The 16735-nt window shown below is 36.9% G+C and overlaps 1 protein-coding gene across 1 annotated transcript in view; it reads left to right on the plus strand.

Annotated features, from left to right (window-relative positions):
• The first annotated feature begins 300 nt into the window (after positions 1-300).
• LOC126183427 (protein FAM91A1) overlaps positions 301-16735 on the plus strand; it is a 182895-nt gene continuing 166460 nt past the window's right edge. The window contains exons 1-2 of the mRNA XM_049925401.1: positions 301-629; positions 15699-15993. Coding sequence (XP_049781358.1) covers positions 558-629; positions 15699-15993 — 367 coding nt within the window. The 5' untranslated portion in view covers positions 301-557. The remainder of the gene's footprint in view (positions 630-15698; positions 15994-16735) is intronic.

Consider the following 16735-nt stretch of genomic DNA (forward strand, 5'->3'; position numbering starts at 1 on the left):
GACGCTACTCTTTGCTGTACCGCTCTGTCGCTTTGACGCCCGCTGCTCACCGCTCGACTGCTCATATCGTAGCCGAGCCCATTTGAGTGTGTCGACACGTTAGTAATATTTGATACATATACCAACAGTTTCTTATAGGATGTCTCTATCTTTCTATACTTTTTTTGATAACTTGTGCAGTTTGAGCATGCTACGTCGAAAACAATATTTGCAATTATCAATTTCTGCAAGGTAGCGACATCTCGACTACAGATATTCGATATCTGTGTCGATGTGGTTTGTGTCGAGACGAGAGGGTGTGTGTTGTTGAAGCGAAATGTGTACAAATAGTCATATTGGCAAAGCAAAGATCCAGTTAACAGTTGACGGAAGTTTTATTATCAGGTGAAAATCGAATTTTTGAAGTGAAGTGGTGCTTTTCTTGCTCGGCGGCACATGTGTTAGTTTATTTCAAGAAAAAAAGAACAAGTGAGCAGAATAGTTTACGTTTTGCGGCAATCATTTTTAAATGTATACGTACTTACTGATACCAGCTGTAGCAAGACATTCTTCACAGCATGAACTCCGAAGTAGAGTTCCACATACGAAACAATGATACTTGGGCGAAACTTCCTGCTAATGTTAAACAGGTAAAGAAAAATTTCATTCAATATTGCATGTTAGTGTTTCCATGTCAGTCAATGCTTGACACTTATTTGATAGTTAAATGTCAGTCCAGTCATGGGATTTGACACTACTTGGTGACTAGAGTTAGTCACTTGGGTAGCAGCAGCAGCAGCAGTAGCAACAACGTCAGTAATGGTAATCTTCATACGTAGAACACTTCTACAATGATAATGCACATATGTTATTACAGTTTAAGAATAATAAAAAAAGACATATCCCTAAAACCTAAATCAAGTTGTTCTCATGGGTGATGTAACCTTAGCTTCCTCGATAAATTGCCAGCCCATTAAAGTCAGCCCAGTCACATTTGGTTTATCACCAGTGTGTAATGCTGTTTTGTTTATTCATTTACAAAGAAGTTATTTCCTAGTGTAAAAAGCTAGTGATATACTGTTCATCCATTTCCAAGCACCAGCCGTTACACTAACCCATTAGCTGAAGCATCTGATACCGCTTTGCCAGGTCTTAATGATACTTTAACCATTGAACTTATGTTTTACCTCAGGCTGTGCTATAGATCAACTTATCTACACATCTTCTCATATTCACATTTCTTTTCTTAGGCAACTGACCATCAGATGGGGCTCCTTTCCCCTGGACTCTTGGTTGTGGTGAGAAACTGATCTGTAGTGCAGCCCAAGGTCTAGATTAGATTGGAAGGTGATAGTTTGCTTGTGAGTTGTCAAAGGTAACAAATGAGGAAGCAGAAATTTTGGTTCTGCTAAGAAACTGACCGGTAACAAAGAGTAATATTGAACAATGATGTTGGAGGTCCGATAAGTAACTTTTACCCCAAACTGTCACCTCCCAACACAATGTAGGTTTAAGGCCATGCTTCACATCAATTTCACCACAACCTACATTCCAAAAGCTAATGCAGACGCAAAAGAAATGTTGTCAGTGTTCTGTTATTTTTCTGTTTGTACCTTCGACCATAGATCCTAGTAGACTGGCCTTGCTGTGCAGAAGCTATAGGGCTGGTGTGGCTCCAACATAAACCACATGACTGTTGGCAAAACGTGGCGGGATTTCAAATCAGCAGTCTGCCATCCTATGTTTGTATCATATTTTCCCCACATTTCTCAATTGACTGCCAAATGCTTCCAACAAAAATTACTTTTTATTTGCGAAAAATTATTCCGGAACTACATTTGACCTGGATTTGTTCACAGTATCATTCATAAAATCTAACAAATACATCGAATGCCACTCTGGCGCGCAGCGGGGCGAAATTACCATAAACTATCAATTAAAGTAAAATGTCGTTAAAATTCTTTTAAACAGTAAGAGTGGGCTCGTGTCAAAACTTTGAACATTGGATTCACCGCATTTTGAGCTCTAGTCATTTATAAAAGAAAATGGGATATGGGAATTATGTCAAATATAGGTGCCAAAATTGTTGACTTTAGGAGCAGGTCCTCTTTAGAGTATCAATTTTAGGTGTACTTCAAAGGTTCATTTCCCAATATTTTTACAAAAGTTTAAACTATCAGTTTAAAAAAATATATTTTAGATGAAAGGTGAGACTTTGAAGTTTCAGAAAATAATTTTGGAGCCTACATTTATTTAATAGTATTAGAAGGTAGAAAAATTTCTCTTCATGTGTCGACTATAGGTGCTCTTACCTTATTATAATCTCACTTGAATATACAAATCCTTGCTACCTGTGGGCTATTAAGTGCCTCAAAATGAATAATGCATATACCAAAGTCAGTATTGTGCACCGTAGTAAAAGATGTCAATTATGACTCCAGAAACACCTATAAAATTTCAACTGAAATAGTCGTTACAGCTCTCAATTTAACCAGGGCAGGCCATAAATTAAAAGTTCCAAGAGACTATGCAATGATTTTAATTTTTTACTGGTATTTCTTCACAGTTGATGAAAACAATCTCAAGGAAAACTCCTTTTCAAGATCAAAACACTGTTGTCAACTTCTGTCTTAAGACAGTCATTCTGTGGGGAAACAAACTGCAAAATATTCCCCACAATGAACTGTGACAGTATATAATTTTTTAAGAAAACTATCTAAGGGACACTTTTCACTCCTAATATTGCAAAACTGTACTGACCCTCATCCAGATTAAGAGCTATTTGGGCACAAACAGGTTAGAGCTCATCTGCCAAAACAAAAACATTTGGCAGTGTCTCAGCACAATAAGAATAGGGACTCTTATTTTAGAAAAATAATGCGTGTACAGTGATCTGATTTTGTTCTGACACTGTGTGGGATCATGAAGAAATATTTCCTTGCCTCTGCATAATAATCATGTGAGCATAAATCAAATAAAACTCCTCTTTATTTAAATATTAATCATTATCATTGCAGTTTGTGAACAATTTGAGTAGCGTACTATAAATGCAGCAGACGACAATTAGTCAACCTAGAGCTTAAAAACTCACTTTTTTTAACAGAAATTTTAGGCTTACCTTTAAAGATAGGAAAAGTTGTTCTTACACTGAAAAGTGAGGTCTGTTTTCTGCAGAGTTCATAAACTGCCAATGCCATGCACAATGTCACATTTTCATGACGTTTTGTACCAAATTTTGGAAATTGTTGCATATGAATGAAATATATATACCTGCAGTTGCTTCACTCAAACAGCATTCTGAATTTCTTATTGCAAGCTCATGCGACAAATCCTTAGTACCTGGTGTCTGTAGTGGATGCATATTGCCAGAGGTGAACACTATCCATTGCAGTAACTGAGGTAATAGAAATACTTTTGTGCTTGACACTCCAATGATATTTACAAACATGCACAATCTCACATTTTCACTAAGTTCCTTAGCAAATTTTGAAAGCTGTTGCATATGAATGAAATATATGTACCTGTACATGCTTCGCTCAGAGCCTACTGTATTTTGTATTACAATCTCATCTGACAAATCCTTACTACCTGGTGGCTATTACGTATCTATAGCAGACACATTTTGCCGAAGTGAATACAGTCCATTGCACCAACTACAGTTGACTAAGAATCAAGAAACTAGTTTAAACTTTTGCGTGAAACAACTTTTGGGGGTTTGAGTTTCCATAGATAACATGAAAAGAAATACGTGTTGATTCTTTCAAGTGCTTTTCTCATTTTAAATTTATTACACTTTTTTCTCAGTTGCTGCAAGTATTCAAAGGAAACTAACACCCCTTGGGAAAAAATAGATCGTAAGAAGAAATTAGCTCAATACTTTATTTCACAACATTATTTTATTTCTTACAAAATTTTATTTCACATTTTCTTTCTCACAACACAATATTTTCCAACAGATTTATTTCTTAAGCCCATATTCTAAGAGGGCAGAACAATGTTTAACAGATAAAAAGATATAGAAGACACTGACAAGAGAATAAATCTAGTAAAAATATAAGGGCCCAAGCAAATTAACAACACAACATACAGACCTAGAAGGAATAAAAAATAAAAAATGACAGTACATAAATATATATTCTGTTAAGAGCAAAAGAATATCTAGCTTTACATAAAACAAATGAATCCAATTGGTCTGAAAACAGAAGTAAAGTCCAAACATATATTGAAAAAGGCTCTGTGGATGCAGTACGGGCACTTAGAAAGGCTCAGAACTCCAGATACTGGTACCTCTGTCTGTACTTTGTGTAGACATCAAGGTTCAAACATTAATAATAATACACAACATAACCTTGGCAATTATTAACTCTAATGTAATAGGGATCAGGCATAGAATATTTAATGTCCCTTAAACAGCACAGTTTTGTGTATAAACTCCTCGCACAACCTTTCTGGAATGTTTCTGTCAGAGTCTTTCCAAAATGGTGATTTCTAATTTTAAAATATTCGAATCAAATTGATTTAATTAGAGCATTTCTGTGATTTTCTGTGGGCTCAAAGTCCATAATATGTTCGTTGATGGATTGAAAAACACTACAATCAACATCTGCCATAGCACATGAAACAAGAACAAGCATAAAATTTTTCTTTTGCAACATTCCCTTTGCCTGTTGTAACCAATAAGCTTGTCCTGCTGCTTTGCAAATTTTAACGTCAGCAGAAGGCGTAACTAAACCTCCCACATTCTTTCTTCTGATTAGTCCAATGTCACTGTCCACTGCCCCACACAAGGAATTTGCACATTCTACACAATGTACTGACTTAGTCAATTTACGTACAATGAATCCTGCTATGTATGCAACAACATTCCATACCTAATTTGACAGCTGTTCAAATAAGACAGCTCAATTAAAAGCAGCCTACAAACGATTGCTTATCCATCAGCAGGTAAGAGGGTCAGAATTTGGATCTACTTTGGATACTGCAGATTGTTTCATTCTCAGTGTATCTTCTGTATGAGTGATCATGAGAGACTGATGCAACATCTAGGCCTTACTTCTCTGAATTACAATTGATAACTGATGTAAATGGGTTAGATTGCATCACATCCGGTCCAGAAGATACACTGAGAATGGAACAATCTGCAGTATCCAAAGTAGATCCAAATTCTGACCCTCTTACCTGCTGATGGATAAGCAATTGTTTGTAGGCTGCTTTGAATTGAGCTGCTGTGGGATTGTTGTTATCACCACCATATCTTCTGATTTAGCTGAAAAATGTCTCTATGTGGTCCTGTAGCAATTCATATGTAAGCAAGAAATTTAGTTTTGGTTGAGAGCTGTCTGTGAGGGAAACATATAATTTTCTTAGGCTCTGTATACAGACAAGAAAGCCAAGGAAACCAGTCTTTCTGTTAGTATACAAAATAGATGGCCCATTGGCCTCAAGTCTCGGCTCCTGAATATTTTTGTCCACTTCATCAAGATATGGTAAAATATGGCCAGCTGTCTGCATTGACAGAGGTGATTTATACCCTTTGGACAGGAGATTCCTACTATTGAAACAGTCAAAAAGGTTGTTCATTGTCCTTATAAATTTCACTGTATGTTCACAGCCTTTAAAGTCAGCTAGCTGCAAATCTTTGTCAAGGAATTCTAGAGCATTAGCTACACTACCACTAAATGTTTGCACAGTAATCCTTACATTCATTTTATGGCGATACCACTCAACGTGTTTTGTTCTTACTTTTGTAGCAGCCAGAAGTCTCTCCACTTTTTGCAGCTCACGTAATTTTAATACATAATCCCATATTATTGGATTTCTGTTTCCATCAAAAATGGTGTTTAAAAAAGATTTCATTCTGCACGTTGAAAGACAGGCCCCTAGCTTGTCTACCATTGCAGTGTTTACGTGAGCACCATCAAAAGTAACAGAAATTACTTCTACTCCAGCATCATATGTAAATTTAAATGCCTCCTTAAGTAGGTTTGATTTTTCAACAGCACCCAGGCCATTGACTAAAAAGTAGCCAATTGGAATTTTCCATGAACCATTAACAGCAGTCAACATGAATGTTAATCCCTCATTTGCAACAGGCAGATTGTCATTGTCAAGATATGTGCCATAATCTATGTAACCAATAAACTTATTTCCACAAAATTCAACATGCTTCCTTATTGCAATCTCATCAAATGACATGGCACAAAGTAATTTCTTACCTTTGCTAATGAGTTCCTGACTCTTTATTCTCAAGTGCTATTGCTGCTTCTTTACTGAAACCACGATCCCCATCAACAACACTGTACCATTTTCTTAATGTTCGTGGATGTGGCAGTGATGTTTTAAAATTTTTCCTTACATAGCTATCTATATGCCTTGCTACTGTAAAAATTGAGTGTTAGAGCAAAGGTCCGAAGAGCTGTTAGATACATATTTGCTTCTTTACCTTTACTGACACATTGGAGCAACTCCGAAGTACCAGGTGGCAGCATCTGATAGCAAAAAGCCACAATCATTTAAGCATAAGTATTCCAACCTGCAATCGGTCATACATTTTAAAAATGACAGGCATTGTAAATATACTTGCCTTTAGTAAATTAGCCAGGGATTCATTTATAACACGATTATTTTCAAAATTATTTATCAAAGATTTCAAAGACAAGACTTTCTTCTTCATCCCACGAGATGACCGCTGCAAGTTCTTTAACTTTCTGGCTTTGATGCTAATCTGCCATCTTGCCACATCTATCACTTTTTCTGCTATGCCAGGAGTACAGAAATCGCTATTCGAAAAGTCCCCAATATACCTGAAACTTTTGTTTTTCGGGGTGTTCGTTTCCATATCACATAACGTCACTGTAAACAAAACAAAAATGTGTGTTTTGAGGTATAATTTGTTGGCGAAGCATGTCCGAAATGGCACTTAACGTAACGTACTACAGTTCTATTCTAATACAATATTTTACTAACTCGCAGTTGTTACACACTTTCTAACAACATTCAGACTTACAGGCATTGGAAGCACATATTTCAGAAGACGAGGCATCATCTAACAAACACCTTCGAGTGTGTGATTTACGGAGCTTAGGCCTCTTCGATTTCATATGCTCTGGAAAATCGAAAAGTGCCGGGATAGCATCACTACTTAGCCAATTCCCTCCAGTCTTAGCCCTATAAAAACATCAGGTTTAAAAATGACAGACATTGTAAATACAAATTATAAATATACATTGTAAATAATAACTAACCTATCAAAACATTTCTCCTCGAAGTGCTTCGAGCAAAGGCGCGTATGTGCAGATGGCTTAAAGTTTTTCTGCTTTAGGGCCTGTATCCAAAGCTGCCTTTGGTTTTCTTCCTTGGGGAACCTATGAGTAGGAATGAAAAACAGTTTTACTTACTTCTGTAACCGAATTATCACAGATACTTTCCAAAATGTAGTATGAGTCTGACTTTACAGGCACCACTTTCAACACTTTAATTTACGTGATACTCTATTTCAAGTGTAAAAAACATATAAAAGTTACTTCAGCAGATTTCAATAAATGCATCTGCACTATCATAGAAACACTTACACGTGAAATGTAATGCCATTTCCCCCGACAAAACGCTGAGTACAGCCATAAGCGCAACACGAAACAACCATGTTTTGCCAACATTCACGTGACTTCAGCCCAGAGATGTTGGAGCCACGAAAATGACGTCAGGGCCAGTCTATTATATTTATGGTCGAAGGTTTGTACACACATGATGTCACATGTCCACCATCATCACATTTTGGATGAAGCCGACATAAGGTATCGGTATATTCAGACACACTGTTAGGTAGTCAGGAACGTGTTGATGATCATCATGATGATGACTGCAGTTTATTCTTCCAAGTATCATTTTCTAATGTTAGGGTTTGACAGTTTAATGCAAGGAAAAAGGAAGTCATGTATACACCAATAGTAATATGGATTATGAGGTGAGTATATGTGATCAGTCATGGCTTTGTTTAAAGGACCATCCTGCTGTTTGCTTGAAGTGATTGCGGAAAACACAAGTCAGTATTGTCAGACAGAGCATGAGCCTTCATCCTGCCAAATCTGAAGTCTGTGTCTGTAAAAAATGTGCTATTGTTTGTCATTTCATTATACCTAACATACAATGGTCTTATGTTTTAAATACTTGGAACATGAAAGTATAATGATACAAAATTGAATACTTATCACTGCACTCATCACACACACACACACACACACACACACACACACACACACACACACACACTTGCAGATGACTTTAGGATTACCACCATGCTGCCTCTCTTCCATCTCCATTTCTTCCTGTCAGCCTGTTTGAAAAAAAAAAAAAAAAAAACAAATTGGCATTCTCTCCTGATGAGTGAGATGTTGAGTTGCGAATAGTGGCCAGACATTATTATGTACTTCCAATCTTGAAAAAGTGTAAATACTATGTGATAGAGATGTTGAAATTATCACATTTTTATGAAACTCTACTCTGCTTTATCAAAATAATCTTTAATTGTCTAGACTGCATTATTTAAGACATAATCCTTGAATGCATTTTAAATGAAGTTATTTTAGTTACCTCTTTCATCTCACTGTATAAGTTATTGTACAGTTTTAATCCCCGATAGAAAATGCTGTTTAGAGTTTTTTATTTGTTTTCCATTGGTAAATGTTAAGTCCAGACTATTTGTGAAAAGTCGTATTTACTCTTATTTTTCATCTTATACACAGTGGACTGGTAGATGAATTCACTTGGTACAGTAAAGATACCCAGTGTTTTAAAATATTTCCTTACACAATTAATATTCTGCGCTAGTAACTATATGTTTGCTACATAGTTTGTAGATAACATAATTTATATGTAATATGTCAGAATTGTCTTCCCTGTTTAAGCTGACATTCATGTGCGTTGTTTCTTCATGTGCAGTTTCAATGCATTATTTAGCTACTGACCAGTCATAGACTTATTCATATGCCTTCTCAATTATGAATTCTGGTGCTTTATCAGTGACTATTGGCCTAATGTTGCTGTTGCCATCAAAATTAATTTTCATTTCATTTCTTATATTGTCTGAAAAGTTATTGATATAGATGAAGAATAGAATTGGTCTTAATCTACATCCCTGAGCACTGATGTCTGGTAGTTATTTCACTAAAAATTTAGTTTCATCTTAAGTGAGGGCTGTCTCTATTTGTGGCACCCTGCTTATGACTGTAACCACATATTAACCATTCCTCTTATACTTAATGATTCTAATTTGTTTATCATCATTTTATGGTTAATAGTGCCAAAACTTTGGACAGATCTAAAAATATGTCAGTAACACAGTCATCCTTTTCAAGAGCTTCAGTACTTCATTTTTAAACCCTCCATTATTACTGATAGTGTACTTCTGCTACCTTGGAAATCAAAATATGATTCTTTAAGAAGTCAGTGTGTCTTTTGTGATTCTTTTTTTTTATGATGAGAGCAGAGAAACTACCTGATAATGTTTAGTATTTTCTGGATTACTTTTCTTTAGTAGGGGCACAATTCATTTTGCTGCAGATAATCCAGAAAGATATCATACTGAAAAGACTCATTTAATATGTTTCCCAATGGAGTTTCTATGCTGTCAGTTCAGGTTTTCAGAAGAAAGATCAACACCTCTTCTAGGTGGGCTGTATTGTCATCCTAACTGCTTGCTCTGTTGTGGAATACATCATCATTGTGCTGGCACAAGAATCATTGTGGCTGCTACTGCTGCAGGTTCCCTGAAATAGCTGAAAAATAATCATTTATAAAATTTGTTAGTTCCTGTGGCTTTTCTGTTAATCTACATCCATGTTTCATTTGTGTTGTTGATCTTGTATCTTCCAGTTTTTTGGTTCATGTCACCCTTTATTTTCAGCAAACAGTACCCTCTTAATATATTTGTGTAAATGTGATAATAATTTAGAAATTGTGGATTAGTGTAGTGTTTTTGTAAAAGGTTTGTATTTAAATTTTTGCAAAAAGCTAGTTAGTTGTAATTATGGTACATTTTCCAAGGCATAGAGGAAGACACTGTCTCTCCTCTAAATGTTTTAACATAAGCTGAGCAGCCCTCAGATCGATGCCTGTATTGGTGCTTTACCTCTGCACTTGGGACAGTGAAGGCTGGATGAAATTCAATAAGGACAAAACCTCTGTCCTCATGACAGTTATTGACAATAACTGTTTTTTTTTCTTTAAAAAAAAGATATGAATTGCATTGCCAGTCACTATTTAAAAAAGCTTTTAGTTGTGTGTTTCTTGTCTGTTTCTCAACTCTAATTCAAAACCTGTAGGAACAAAAGGCTTACAAGGGAACCTCCCCATCGCACCTCCCCCCCCCCCCCCCCCCCCCCCCCCCCACAGATTTAGTTATAAATTGACACAGTGGATAGGCTTCGAAAAACTGAACACAGATACATCGAGAAAACAGGAAGAAGTTGTGTGGAACTATGAAAAAATAAGCAAAATATACAAACTGAGTAGTCCATGCGCAAGATAGGCAACATCAAGGACAATGTGAGCTGAGGAGCGCCGTGGTCCCTTGGTTAGAGTGAGCAGCTGTAGAAGGAGAGGTCCTTGGTTCGAGTCTTCCCTGTAGTGAAAATTTTACTTTCTTTATTTTCGCAAAGTTATGATCTGTCTGTTCATTCATTGACGTCTCTGTTCACTGTAATACGTTTAGTGTCTGTGTTTTGCGACTCCACCGCAAAACTGTGCGATTAGTAGATGAAAGGACGTGCCTCTCCAATAGGAACCGAAAACATTTGATCGAAAGGTCATAGGTCAACCGATTCCTCCACAGGAAAACACGTCTGATATATTCTATACGACACTGGTGACGGCATGTGCGTGACATGACAAGAATATGTTGTCGACCCACCTAACTTGCACACCTGGCGAATGGGTAAAAATGGTGCCCGATTTAGGTTTTCTTGTGGACGTGATAATCACTCCCAACAAAGTGATGAAAACATAAGAGTTTGTCACATAAACTGCAACAAATGAATGCAACAGTTTCACAGTCACACAGTTTTCCCTGTGCTCTGTCGAAACATATGTTTTTTACGTTTTCAAATGTTTCCGTGTGTAGACTGTCAAATCCTGCGTATGTCCAAGCAAATCTGAACATGTCCTGGGATTTTGGAGCGAAGTTGATTATGTGTGACTGCCTGAACTTTGATAATTGTCTGAAAATAAAAAATTAAACTTTTCACTCGAGAGAAGACTTGAACCAAGGACCTCTTGTTCCGCAGCTGCTCACGCTAACCACGGGACCACGGCGCTCGTAAGCTCCCATTCTCCTTGATGTTGCTTACCTTGCGCATGAAGAACTACTCAGTTTGTATATTTTGCTAATTTTTTTTCATAGTTCCACACAACTTCTTCCTGTTTTCTCGATTGATCTGTGTTCAGTTTTTCAAGGCCTATCCCTGTGCCAACTTATAACTAAATCTGAGGGGGGTGCGATGGGGAGGTTCCCTTGTTAGTACAGCACCACTTGAGATGAAGTCCCACCTTCATTACTTTAATTGCTTAAAGCTTCGAGATATAGTGGGGGGGGGGGGGGGGGGGGGGGAAGGGGGGGTGCCGTACACAATGATGTGACAATCTACAGTAAACATTTTCAAAACAGGTTCATGCCTTGCAAGGTGCTCCTACTTCCACAAACATTTCCACTTGCAGATGCTAGATGTAATGGGGTGGTTCAACTGCGTGATGAGCAAATGGAGGATTTGAAGCCACAGTGAAGTAAATTTCTGTTCTTGAGGAAACTGAAGTTTTTGCGCATTTATTGAAATAATGAGCAACATTTTATTTACATTTTGTGTTGGTGACTAATCAGATGAGGGGCAGGCCACAAATCCCAAGGTCTGTGGTTCAGTCATCTCTTTTTCTCTGTCACTTATTGCTTTTTCCACTTTGGCAATGATTTGTTAATATGGAAAGTACGAAGTTCATATTTAACTTTATATACCTCCGTAACTTGTTGGTTAAGTCAGTTTATAGGTCAGAGGAAGGTGGTGACATATTACCTCCAACAAGAACATGCCTAATAAAACACTATTGTACTCAACCTGACCTTCAGGTTGATGACAGCTTTACTTTAAAATGCGACATGGTCCATTCTGAGTAACAAAATATTATAAATTACAGTATTTTAACAAATTTGCTAAATGCTTCAGTTTCTCTGTAGTGGGAAAATGACTCTCCTACAACTTTAAATAATCGAAACAGGTATTCATTTAGTATAACAACATTTTACAGTGCGCTATTTTGTGGCGTATTTTTGATCTTGGTTAGTAAAAGACATAAACAGTATAGAAAATAAAAATGTGGGATAAACAACTATCAACATAAACACACAAAACTTTTTTAAAATGATGTCATTGGTGCTGTCTAAAACTGTTTTTCAAAGTTCCCCACAGGAAAAAAAAACAGTTGGTATGAGATCAGGCGATCAACTGTGCCACCATGTCCTTTTCATTACTTTGGATGTGTTTCATTTAGTATTTGCCTTGATGCTGAATGAAAGTAGTAACTCAACTATCATGATGAAACCACGTATTCTGACATAACATTAAGGGTATTTACAAGAACACCTACCAAAATTTCTTTAAGGATATTAACAAATGTGGCCAGTGAGAGGTCCTTTCAGTAGAACATGATCCAATGATCTACATCCTCATCTTACTCCACAAGTCATGTTATGGAGTGTGGTTAAGAGTACTTCTACAATGACAATTATTTCCCTCCTATTCCTGTTCATTTTGCGAATGGTGCATGCCTCCATATCAGCTCTGATTCTCTTATTTTCTTGGCATAGTCATTTTATGAGGCACATTTGGAAGGAAGTAGTATGTTGGCTGACTCTTCTTGGAACATACACTGTTGAAATTCCAATTCTAGGCCTCTCTGTGATTCACGATACCTCCCTTATATAGTCTGTTGCTGGAGTTTGTTGAACACCGCCGTTATGCTGTCACATTTTCTACACAACCTCATGCTGGAAAGTACCACTTTGCATTGGATCTTTCCTATTTCTTTTATCGGTCCAATCCAGTAATGTTTCCAGATTGATGAGCAATACTCAAAAATCAAGCAAATGAGTGTTTTGAAAGCCACTTATTTCGGGGATTAATTACATTTCCTTAAGATTATTCCAGTGAATCTCAGCCAGCCATCTGCTGTACACACAACTAGATTTATGTAGTCATGTCACCTTAGGCCATGCTGGACAGTTACTCTTAGTGATTCACCACCATTGTAATCAAACAATAATGCATCTCATCACCTGCTTATGTACAATAGTTTGCATTTATTTATGTGTAGGGTCAACAGCAGGTCTTCCTGCACTTCATGTTGCAATCTTCGTACAGGCAGTAGCATCATCCATGAACAGCCACAAAGAGTTTCTAACATTATCTGTTAGATCATTTATAGATATTGTACACAGTAATGACTCTACAACATTCTCATTGGGTATCCTGAACTTACTTTTACATCATTTGGTTTCACCCTGTTAAGAACATGTTAACTTGTATCTGTAAGGAAGTCCTGAATCTATTCACAGATCTGATCCATTACTTGGTAAGCTTATATTTTGTTCACTAAATGGCAGTGCAAAACTCTATCAAGTGCCTTCCAAAAGTCAAGGAACATGACATTCACCTCAACACCATTATTTACGGTGCTCTGCAGCCTGTGGACATGTGGAGTGAGCTGAGTGAGACAATATCTTTATTTGCAGAATCCATGTTGATTTTTATAGCTGAGATTTTCATTGTCCAAAAAGGTCTTAATGTGTGTGCATAAAACATGTTCCATAATTCTACAACAGACTGATGTGAAATCACCAACAACTAGGAAGGATTCTGTACCATCTCTCAATGCATAATGCTCAAATTTTCATGTCCCTGGTCCGTGAATGCGCTTTCATTAGTAATAAGTATCATTTTTATGAAAGATCTTTCATCTTGTATGTACATCAACACGGATATACAAAATGGCCCATTTTTAGAATTCAGTTTCATGCAATTAGTAATGTAGACTGATGTGCAAAGGATGAAACTTACACTGGTGCAGTAGTTGAAGGATTCTCTGTTGGCAGAGTCAGGCTTTAGATGCAATATCTCACAAACTGCTTGGACTGCTAGAGGTGGCTTGTCATGCCAATTATCTTTTGTTAGTAAATTTTTGAAGTGTTTATCTGTCCTTTATTGTGATATGAACTTCTGATTATGATGTAGTTTGACAGTTTCTTTGCCATTCCTACCAAATTCGCTGTAAACTGAAAGAGTATTGAGTGCTTCTCATACTTTTACAATCTACATACAAAGCAAACACTTCTGTGCACTCTTTCAGGTATCAAGCTGAGAGTTGTTCAGCAATGTTTCCACCTTCAGTGGAGGAGAGATGTATATTACTACCTGCCTTGGTCCAAGTAAAGTATGCTCCTGATTATTCAGATATGCAGTCTCTGGTTTGTGGATTATCTGGGATTGTTTTAGCAGTTTTCAAAAACATAAAAACTTATGGCTAAAGTATTGTGTTCATAAGTAGCGACAGTATTTTTGTTTATAGTACACTACTATGTATGTGGCTCATGTTTTACAGCTAGAAGACACTGCAAGCCCCACTCTCACTGTTGGATATCCCTGAAATATTTTTCCTTTGTTTCCCATTACATCATCTGGGAAATCAGTGATTCTACTCTTATAACATCTCCAACACTGATTCCCCGTGTGTATGTTTACCTGACATTTCTTTCAGTAGCTAAATGTCAGTTGTTTCTGGCAAGTGATGCATAACTGATGCTGTATACTTTCCTCACAAAGCTAATGGTAGGACACTTAGTAACTACTGTGCTATTATCTTCCCCCTTAATTTTCCAGAGAACAACAGAATTAGTGTGTAGCACTCAAAAAAGATTAATTTGATTACCAGTTGCATCTGCTAACCCAAGTGACTAAAGTTACTTATATGTAGTTTCGTAGTTGGCTTGAACCTATTGAGGTGACACACTTTTTTAGTGCACAGGAATCACATTTGAGAAGGCAGTGGTTTAAATGCCTGTTCAACCATTGAGATTTAGGTTTTTCGTGGTTTCCCAAAATTGCAAATAGTTGCCAAAGGAACCAATACTATGGTTGATTTTCTTTCACACCCTTCCCCCAATCTGAGCTTGTGCTCTGTCTTTAATTACCTTACTGTTGCTGGGATGTTAAACCATAATCTTCCTTCAGTTGACTAAAAAGAATGATTGTACATATGATTGATACTTACTCCAGTCTAACATTGGAGCTCTTTCTATGGACACTCTATAAGATATTATTCAGTATCACAGACAAGAGTCTTAAGTTTGAGATTCTGTTTCTGTGTGTGAATCAAGATGTATGTTTTTATGTGCTCTTCTAAATATCACCAATGCCTTAGTTCATATTTAAGAGAAATCAATGAGAAGTATGAAATTTTCTCTCATTATATTATCAGTTTCGGCAGTGTATGTTCTATGTAGTGCTTTAGTATATGAAAGTAACACTATCATATTCACCAATGCCTTAGTATGTAATTCACAGTGTACCATACTTTAATAAAAAAAAGTGTGTAATTATGATGCTGATCAGAACTCCACCTACATTCCCCCTTTTTATCTTATGTGATCCAGATTTTATATCAGATTTTAATTTTTCTAGAGCCTTGGAAACTCGCAGAAAGAGTATGAAAAATGGATAGTCCAATTCAGCCTCGGAAATCAATTGAGATACAAAGGAAATCTCATCAGATTAGTTCGGAGAGATGAACGCCGTTATTATGAAGATGTGTTGGATTATAGCAAACAAAATTTAATGCTATATCCTTACCATCTATCTGATGTTGTTGTGAAGGGGCTAAGAGTAACGCCTTTCCAATACTACACGGCAATGATGGAGAGTATTATGGCACAGGAGAAGAGCTATGATTCTCTTCCTAACTTTACAGCTGCTGACTGTGAGTACTGTGTGAGATATTCAAGATTCTCATGACTACACCTGTGTAAAAAATATTTTTAGTTTACTTGCTGCATCAAATCTGGGTAAAATCTTGAGCTTTCAACAAAATCCTCCATGTTTGTGAGGAACTACTGACTTTCATGGCTGTTGTTGTGGTGACAACATAGCTGTCTTGTGACTGGTCAGTGTACAACATCATTATGCCATGCAGCCAAGGATTGTATCCATGCCTATGCTGCTGATGTGTCTGCTGTATTAGGAATGTAAACAGTTCATTACATTTCTCTGCATCTTGTCAGCATTGGGAACTCGCTTCCATGCGCCGTTAAGTTTATAGTTGCTATCCTGGTTGAAGTCGTTTTCACACATTCTAAATTCTACAGCTTCTTTAATAACAGAATCCAAGTATGTAGAAGCATGGGACTAGATATTAGTTTCAGCAGACTTTATTCTTTGTTTATTTGTGAGACTCCTGATTTCTAAAGTTCTCATTTTTTGTTGTGTCTCTGATGTTCTGTGCAGTGGTGACTAAAGGTACTGATAGATTGACTGATGTAGTTGGTTCCGCACTCACAATCAGGTTTATAAAGTCCAGGGAACCTGAGACGGAGACAGTACTTGACTGAGCTCAGTTTTATCAGTATATTGACAACACATATATGGCCAGGCCACGTGGCACTGAAGCTCTGGAGCAGTTCATGTATCCAAACATTTTATTTGCTGTTGAGGCAGAGAGAGAA

Source organism: Schistocerca cancellata, chromosome 4 (assembly GCF_023864275.1).
Source record: "Schistocerca cancellata isolate TAMUIC-IGC-003103 chromosome 4, iqSchCanc2.1, whole genome shotgun sequence".
Classification (NCBI taxonomy): domain Eukaryota; kingdom Metazoa; phylum Arthropoda; class Insecta; order Orthoptera; family Acrididae; genus Schistocerca; species Schistocerca cancellata.